General features: G+C 41.6%; 1 protein-coding gene across 1 annotated transcript; it reads right to left on the minus strand.

Annotated features, from left to right (window-relative positions):
* Positions 1-1505: 1505 nt before the first annotated feature.
* On the minus strand, positions 1506-9320 carry FAM161B (FAM161 centrosomal protein B). The gene is made up of 8 exons (XM_079308705.1): positions 8968-9320; positions 7263-7825; positions 5208-5545; positions 4671-4798; positions 4220-4387; positions 3630-3729; positions 2131-2261; positions 1506-1907 (listed from the first exon to the last, which is right to left on the minus strand). The coding sequence occupies exons 1-8, from the start codon at positions 9114-9116 to the stop codon at positions 1817-1819; spliced, it is 1668 nt and encodes a 555-aa protein (XP_079164831.1). The 5' UTR covers positions 9117-9320; the 3' UTR covers positions 1506-1816.
* Positions 9321-9371: the final 51 nt, after the last annotated feature.

The raw sequence follows: 9371 nt of genomic DNA on the forward strand, positions 1-9371 counted from the left end.
GACACAATGAGACTACAGCTCTTTTTCAGAACAAAACTTTGTTTAGCAAGAGAGATGTGAGTTTCAGTTACTTGGTTTGATGCTTTTACTTTCATTCCATCTCTGCAATTTCTGTTTAGGGACCAATAGGAAGACTTCAATTTAGTTGTTATTATATTCATGCATGTCACCTTAGTATTTGTTAAAAGGATATGGTATAGTAATTTAAACTTCCCCCTTTCTTAGAGTTTCCCTTTTCACTTCACACACTTGGAAATGTCTTTTTTCAGCACCATTATTATGGAAATTAGCAACCAATTTTAGTAAATACCCTTTAAAATGTGTGTATTAAAAATTCAGTCCCACTGCTCCAAATATATCCATACAAAGAGGCTTTAAACACAGCTTTGGAGCATGGAACTAATCTTCTTTCCTTCCTCTTTCAATGTGGCAAGGCACGGTGACAATATGGTTACCTCACTCACTGCTCTTTTCCAGGGGGTACCCAGAGAAAGAGCAGCCTCTGTATGTCCTACACAATTAAACCTGTGTAGGAACTGGTACACTGGTAACAGCCTTCCTGGAGCCCTCCAAGGAGCTCAGGCCTGTTCTCAGTGTGGAGACTGAGTCACAAATGAGGATGCTTTAGTCTGGTGCATTCAGTCTGTAAAGTAGCAGTGTAAAACCCCTGGGCCACAAATTCTTGGATTTAGTACTTTGTTATGATTAAAAATGTCATTATTTCAGTTTTACATCTTTGTCTAATGTGGTAGCTCTGACAGGTACTGTATTTCTGATTTGATGGTAAGGCTGTGTTGTTACAGTGTAAGGAAAAAAGGATTGAAGTGACAAAAAGAAAAAAGACATCTTCTATTTTAATAAGTGAGGAAAAGATGATTGTTAAGGAAAATTGTGCAATACAGAAACATTATATCCATTTTAAAATACTTTAATGTCAAAGTGAAAAATTCTCAGAAAACATTCCAGGTGGCAAGGATTTTTATTTTTAAAGTGGTTATTAGTGTCAGGTAAAGAGAGATCACTAAACTGTGAAATATGCCATTCAAGATGCACTTGGCATTTGAGTGCAAGTCCTGGCAAGCAGTACCTAATCTTTCTTTCTCCAAGACCCATCTTTGATATCACAGTAATCATACAATTAAGACAACAATAACTCAAAGTGATGCACTGTTTAATTAAAACCTTCTTCATAACTTTGGTTGTTTTTTGGGCCAAATTAATGACCTAAATTGAAACACTTTAAAATCATGAAACATGGGAGATTTTTTAATACAGGAAGACTATTGCTTCTTACTAATGGGGTGAAGAAGCAGAGCTGGTAGTGGGTGAATGAAGAATTAACACCAAAGAAAGACTTCCCTTTGAGTTTTCTCCCAAGGTGGGTCAAATCCTGATATTTGTTTGAAAGCATTCTACCACGGATGTCTAAAACAGTGCACAGTGGAAGGCATTCTTCCTTTCCATGTGCTTCTGTGGTGTGAATGCAAAGAGTTGACACTACAGGATGCACCTCTTCAATCTTTAATATCAACTTTTATTCAAAGATAGTGCTTCAACCTCTTTAACTTGTTTTGGTGCCCATTAAAGGAAAGGAGCTCATGCAAGAGACACTTGAAGACTAAGGGAGGCTGCAGGATTTGCTGGGTTGAACAAGACATGCTGTAAACAACATTTTTTTTTCCTTTACTAAATTCTCCCATCTCACCCCACAACAATTCTTAGGTGTCAGCTTAAACTATTAAGTTCCTGAGGATTAATCTGGAGATTCTTGACCAAAAAACCTCAAGAGCTGATTGATGGATTCTTCTGCAAGCTTTTATGTTGCCACTCCCTTTGTGCTCTGTTCCTCCTGAGGTACTCCTTCCTGTTCAGTACAGTCATCCTTTTCACCCTGAGGTTCGGGCAGCCTGCAGAAACAGTGATGGTCTAATACCAGAAATGTTTTTCCCCATGCCTATGAAATAGGGTGCAGTCATAGGAATTCAGAGAGAGAAGCCACAATGCTTAATAAGAGCAGTAAAGTCGATTTAATTTTTCCTACACTAGATTATGGAAACTGGAATGCATTCATGAACAAGGAAGATATTTTTAGTCACAGACAAAAGAGCTGTACTGCATTGTTTTTATTACCTGTGAACATCAGATTCTTCTCCCTGCAAGTCAGTGGCATCTTTCCCTTTTTTCCTTACAAATTCTTCACTCAGGCCAACCTGCTGGAGGGTGCGTCTGTAGCGACGCTCTGCTCCTTGGCGAGCATCATGCTGTGAAATCGAAACTTAAACAGTAAGAACTGGGGATTCCCCATAGCAGTCAACTTGTTTTGAAGTGCACATCTGGTGCTCCTAATGGGGACAAGAGGACAACATAACCTCCTGTCCAAAATTTCTGTAATCCATACAGTACAGTACCAAAACTGAACTGAAGCAGGACAATTCTAACGTCTTTCAAACCCACAGCTCACATTTTCCTGCTTCAGTTCTTTTTTTTCTTCCTTCTTCTGTTGTCTTCCTAGTACATTCCAGTCTTGCCAGACTGGTATACTTGTCTCTGAATCCTAACTCTCACACTCAAAAAATGTGCAAAAACAGAGTTGTGTGAAATTCTGTAAGCACATTTGCTTGTAAGTGGTAAGAACTAACAGTGAAGTTAATAAATGGAGAGTGCCTGTGAAATAGTTTTGTATCAGCTCAATTAAAAAACAAGCATCTTGGGTCCTATATCCTCACTGCCTCCAAATGTAGTCTGAGATGAGGGTTTTCCAGAGGGACTGGCCAGTCCCTAAAGATTAAGGCATTCTGTATGGGAGGATAGAAGCCTAGTATCAACATGAATGAACACTATTGATAATGGTGAATTCTTACCTATTTGGTACATGGAAATATTACTAGTGTTTATCACTATATGTGTGATCTCAATGTGTGTTCTCTGCCTCCATTATCAGAACAGAAAGCCTGATCCAGGAGGGTACTTTCTGTTGAGACATTTTAAATCAGCATATTGTCAATGTATTGTCACTGTCTCTAACCAGCTGTAGTTCCTGCAAGGAGGGGAACTGAAAGAGAAAACTCAGGAAAAAAGATACAGTACAGATTGTATCTACACCTCAGGTGCAACATAGATTTGCAGCTGGTACAGTGTGATGGGTGAGATGTCCTGAATGCAGCCCCAGATTGCAAAGTCTACAAGTGATAAAAGTGACATAACCATCATTAATGTTCTTCCATAGCAGTAGAGGTAAAAAGTGCTAAACTGGAGAGGGTTTTAAGGAAAAGTTTTGCATCTCTAGACTGTAGTCTATGGTATTCAGGTGCAGAACAGGTATTTATTTAATTTCTGGTGTGATAAGGCCTTGATTTTGACCAGACTGTATACTGTGATTGCAATACATACTAGGAACTGGCAAGCTCCTAGAAATAAGCCTGAGTGTTTTTTTCAAGTGGTAGGAAGGAATTTAAAGTATACTTTGGTGGCTTTTCCATGTGTTATTTTGAGTGCAGTTCAGAGATTATGTAACCATTTATACCTTCTTATCCATGAATTAATTTGAGACTAGATTTCTTAATGCCTGACTTAAATGAAAGAAAATTTATCCTATTGCCCAGAAACACTCAGGGACTTTGACCAGTTACCTTTGTGACCTGTTCAAAGAGGAATGGTCTGTTCTTGACTCGCAGCTGCATTTCTTCCAGTTCTTTTCTGTATTCTTTTGTTCTGTCTTGCATGTTTTGCCTGAAATGGAAAAATTGTCTGTCTGCTATAGGTTCTCTCTGACTGTAGTTGATGGGGAATGATAAATTCTCAGTTTGTGTTTCATTCTTTAAATCACTTTGGTAATTCTGCTGATTCTGAATGCTGGGGAAAAAACCCTAATGCTGACAAGTTATGGACCTATTAGCAAAGCTCTTTTTGACTGCAAGCAAGGAAACAGTGCTTACATTTTTAGAAAATCCTGTCTCTTCTGTATTCTTTACCAAGTTACACATTACAGTGAACTAGCTTCTACAAATTAGTTTCTACAAATTTTACTCTAAAGGAAACGTTTCTGTATGAAAGGAAAAGCGTGGAATTGTCAAGATATCCAAATGAATGTGGAATGGATACAACAGCCAAAAAAAGCTAAGCTAGGAATGTTTTTAGACCTAATCTGTCCTAATGAATTATCTGATGATCCTCAGTTAGCAGAGCAAACGATTATTTTTGTGCAGGGTAGCATACTGACCTGATCTGTTTTGACTTCTCCTTTTGTGTTTCCTCCAGACTTTTATGAGGATCCAGTGCTTTTGCTCGGCTGTTCAGAGACTTTTGCATAGCTTGACATTTCATTTTCTGTTTCTCCAGCCAATAAATTCCTTCTTTGTCCCCTTCCTTTTTGCTATCTTGGGCATATCTATGTAGAAAAAAGTTACTGATGAACCCACGTGAAATGCCAGACCACATGCTAGCTGGGAATTTCACTTTTGTAGTCCTCCAAGCTAAAAAAAGCAACATTTCAGCCATACAACTGTGCAGTTTCCAAAGCAACTGGGAGACAGAGCAAGACTTAGCAAAGAAAGAAGACAGAGAAACATTTAGGAAATGTATTAGTTGATGTGATGAGGGAAAACACTGGTGTTTTTTCCTCCCTATTGGGCAGTAATTGTACAGTCTCGTAGACAAACTTTTCTACCTACCTAATAGCTGATTCCCTCTTTCTAGTTGCATCTGTAATATGCACAGGAAGGGTGTTGGAAGAGAGAGAGGAAAGTCCAGGCAGAGAGTGACTTTTTTGCACTGAAACCTTGGAAAGCTTCTGAGAATCCTGAAAGAAATGAAACTTCATTCAGTGTATTTGTTCACAGACAGCTGCTAGTACAGAATCTCCTCTGTTATTTGCCTACCAAAGAGAACAGCTGGGGTATGAGAATGCACTCATTCTTCTCTCTTCCATCACCAGAGATTTACATGTGGATGGGCTGAGGGACAAGGGGAAGGAGACATGATTAGAGCTATGAAAGGGTGACTGAGCCTTAGCTGTCATAGCTCATCCCTTTATGTAGAATTTTGTTTGGTCTAGAATTCTGCGGTATTCTTAATATAAGGGCAGAGGTCACAGGATGTTAATCATAATGATAGTTATTAATTATTATTAATAATTAAATGCTATAAACTTGAGAAGTTGAGATCCTGATAGGCAAAAGCAGTACCACAGAAATATCGAGGTATCTCACCTTCATCTTTTCATTAGCCTGCCTCTGCCTAGCATGGAGATTGGAGGTTCTTAGTTTGAATGGTTTATTACGAGTTGGCTCTTTGATTTCTTGTCTCCTTACAGTTTTCCTCTGAAACGCCCAGTACAGTTCTTCAAAATCTGGTATTGCTGGATTAATCCTTGGTTTGAAGCTGAAACTTCTGTCCTGTAAGAAGCCAAGTCTTTCCTGTTTAGTTCTGGTGGCAGTTCGGGACTGAGGCTCCCTCCGACAGTTGCTGGTATCTATAGGAGCTACGGAGCTCTTGAGCAAATCCTTTGCTCTCATTTGAATACGGATTTCCCTGTAGAGTTCAGCTTCTAAAGGATTAAAAGGAAAGCAATAAGAAGAGTAGGAGTGATATAAAAGGCTGTGAAATTACCACTACCCAAGTCTAAACTTTTCATTGTAATGGCAGCTAAATATATAGGAGAGACTAAACATCCTGTATTCTCTGTCCTCCCCTTTCCAGTCCTTTCCTCCTTTGCCTCCCAGGGAAAGATAATTGAAAGATACCAGTAAAACCATGGTAGGGTGTCTTTCTTAGGCATTTATTTCTAGATATCTCGTCTACTTACTGGAGCAATAACTGAACAGGACTTCTCATATTCTTAGGGGTACCAGGTAACTTGTGCCCTCTGTCTCTGTTGTCTTGCAGAAGTGTTAATCTTCCATACTAGTCCCATACTTTTTATATGGGACTTACAGCCATGTTGACTATGTGGTACAAATGAGTAGTTCAAATATACTTGTAACAGATTATGGCTTTTCTACATAATGTCCAGCAGTAATAGTCTATATGGGAAAAGCTTTTAAGTAAGGAATATTTATTTGATGGATAGATTGCCTTTTGTGACTTTTGTGACAAACTTTCCGTAGAACATGCTTCAGATTATACCACCAAACTGAAGTCCTTCCCTGTGCAGCACTAAATATTTGTTAAAATACAGACAGTTGGCTGGGGGTTGGTTTTTTGCTTTTAGGAAAAAAAATCAATACTGCTGTTTCAAAATAAGATGGCCTTGAGTCATTTTATAGGTACTCATTGCCTGAAGTACGAAATGTTCATTTCCCCTCCCTTCTCATATGCCAGATAGAAATAGAACAATAGTTTGTCCTTTGCTGTCTTTAACCTTTCTAATCTATTTAGGTTAGTACACCCCAACAGAATGTTTTCTGATGAAAACTGAACTGATGTGTCCTCAAGAAGAAATCACTGGGAAACAGTAAAAAAGCAGAAAAGGATGAGAAAAGCCATGAGAATTATTAAGGACTGGCTTAGTTCCCACAATCAAGTGTGAAGTCTGAATGGTTTACTTCAAACTTTCAACTAGCCATCTGAAAGCAAGCAAGCATCAATAACATTTCCTTGGCTGTCCTTCTAACTAGAATGGTCCTGGCACCTACTTCCCCTGTTTTAGCACTTGAGCCAGTGCAAGGGGGAAGGCAACTGGAAACATCAGAGAATAGTAGGAGAGATTGGACTACTACACTCTCACTCAGAACCAAACTAATTGCCTGATTTGGGCTCAGGAAATATTTTTCTCCTCTCCTAGAGGTTCTGTGCAGAATGGATCACTTGGGTAGGAATCAAATTGTCAGATCTAAGGTACTGCATGGACCTTGGAAACCTATGGCGCTTCATCTGTCTTCATGTTTGTGCCACAAATCATCTCAGTCCCTTTAGCAAAACCAAAGGTATGGAATCCAGTGCAGGGAAAGATTCCCAAACTGTCATGATCTGCTGCAAAGTGGGAAATCTGTCTGAAGAGCTCAATGTGCCCATGTTTTCTGGGGAGTGGAACAGAACTGCTGTTGCTGACACTGACACAAGATTACTACACTTAGGGCACTCTACTGCAAGGGTATCTAAATCAAGTGTAATGACCAGTGACACACAGGAGACTCAACAACACCAGGGGACACTGGCCTGAGGCTCCAAGTGATGCCCTACAGGCCATGATCTTACCTCCCAGCATGGACACAGCAAGGGACAAGCAGGGAGGTGCTTTCACAGAAAGGGCCCTGGCATGTTACCTTTGAGTTTATCTCCAAGAAGTGAGTCATAAGTAGATTTAGGTACTTTTTTACTGGCTTGCTTCTGTTTGGAGCTCTCATTTGGGGTTGCTGCTGCCAGGAATTTTTGTCTGATAGCTTCTTTCTTTTTCTCTTCCTTCTCCAGAAAACTGAAGGGCCGCTGTGTTGAAAGTAGCAGCTCCTTTCTTTTCTGTGTTGCTGCTTGCCTGCGAATCTCATTCTGTTCCATTATTTCCTGATAAAGGGGCAGAAACACATGGGCAGGTACAGGCTGTGCCCGGAATTGTTTCTGACATTCGGCTTCATCCTGGCTTTGCCTTTTGTCTCTCTGTTTGTCTAGTTCAAGAAACATGTATGACTTCATCAACTCGGACTTTTTGCGAGCTTCCCGCAGTGTCATTTGGAAAGGCTGAGGGATGGTGATGGAAGGAATCCAGGGAGATGAAGCACTTTTTGGCCTCAAGCGGGACTTAGGAAACAAGTGAGGCTTTTGCTGATCCCAGGTACTGTCTGAGGTGAGGTCGGTCAAAGAACTGGACTGCCTTATGTTACCAGATGTGTGACTAAGACAAAGACATTATGAAGGGGAAATAAGTGAAAATATTAAAAAACAGAATTAAAAGAAGGGAGACACTATTGATTAAGAGAGACACCGTAGGCTGAGCTGGTTGTTAAAAGACAGGCCTAGGGTTTGCCATTCTCAGGCTCCATATTTCACTTTGCTACCAAAATTTTGTGAGCAGAGCTTTGCTTGTTTTGTTTTCCATGTATAAAATGGAAATTAGGCCTACTTAGCTTTGTCATGCAATTTGTTATGCTGCTAGCACTCTATTGCCAGAAAGGCCACAAGCAAACCATAAAGTTCCAACTTCAGGGTTTTATTTTGCTAATAGCTACTCAACATAACAGACAAATGCAAGAGAGGCAATCAGGCACACAGATGCACAAACCTAACAAACAGTGCCAAACACTAGCATTCCTGGAATGCTGATGGGAATGTCATTACAAGGAACTGCTTTAGTGTGATGTTTGAGAGGTTCAGCTAGAAACTTTGCACTTGAGAAGACAACCATATTATTGATAATAAGAAAAAAAACCCACCTGAGACTATCTTGGGTCTCATTAAAATAGCAAACTTCTTACAGGATGTCTGAGGGTAATGTGAAAGTGAGTGAAACTCAGGAGATTTTAGGGAAGGAATAAATGCAGGCAAAAGGAAGGATCAAGGTGAATCAGAGTGGACCAAGAACAGGGAAGGGGGAGAGACAGAAGGTGCAGATCATGTGTGAACAGACTCCTGGTCAATACACTTGCTGGTGATTGCTGCAGTCTTGTCTTCATAAACTATTTACTTTGTAAGAGCGTGTATGTGTGACCTGCTAGTGAATGCCAAGCTAGACTAACGACAAGGAAAGTCAGCTTGGAAAGACAGCTCTGAAGACTGGATACAGGACAGAAATGCGTGTGACCGGCTGGCACATTTTAAGCGTGATTAGCTGATGAGTGGGGCAGGGTTTGTGCTGTTCGTGTTTTATGTGAACGCTGCTTTCGTGGGCACCTACTGACCCCGTCCTCCCTGCTGTGAGTACATTCGTGGCCAGTGTTTCGGCACTACACACGTGCATTTTGGGGCTTCATGCTCCGCCTCACTGGCCAGAAGGAATCCTGCACCCCATCCTGCCATCCTTACCAGGTACCATCCTACCTGAGAGCCTCCCTCAGCTTCTCACGCAGAACTTCCGCCTCCCTCCTGAAACCCTCCAGCTCCTCATCTTCTTCGAACACCCCGAGGTCACCCCACAATTCTGCCTGGCACGGCACGCCCGCTTCTAAAGGAGACCGCCGGCCCCCCATCCCGAGAGGATGCTCCTTGCCCGGCGGCGGGAAACGCAGGACTCGGCGTGTTACAGCCTGAGGGGACGTCGTGTCACCTGGAAGAAATGAAATAAATCGGGAAGTGCTGGTTTTGGGGCTGCGACCCCGCCTCCCCGCCGGGAGCGCCGCGGCCGTGCCCCCGCTGGTCTGCGGGCCGCCGCCTCAGCCCGCCCCGCCCCGGCCTGCACCAATCAGCGCGGCCGGCAGCGCCCGGCCCCGCCCACCTGGCTTTCC

The sequence above is a fragment of the Erithacus rubecula genome (assembly GCF_903797595.1).
Source record: "Erithacus rubecula genome assembly, chromosome: 6".
Classification (NCBI taxonomy): Eukaryota; Metazoa; Chordata; class Aves; order Passeriformes; family Muscicapidae; genus Erithacus; species Erithacus rubecula.

Bases quoted from the DNA above. Each gene is read 5' to 3' on its own strand.
- FAM161B (XM_079308705.1), bottom strand. From the start codon at position 9,116: ATGGGGGGCCGGCGGTCTCCTTTAGAAGCGGGCGTGCCGTGCCAGGCA. The intron at 7,826-8,967 runs GTAGGATGGTAC...TCTTTGTCTTAG, and splicing joins AAGCTGAGGGAGGCTCTCAG to TCACACATCTGGTAACATAA. The intron at 2,262-3,629 runs GTAACTGGTCAA...TCGATTTCACAG, and splicing joins TCTTTGAACAGGTCACAAAG to CATGATGCTCGCCAAGGAGC.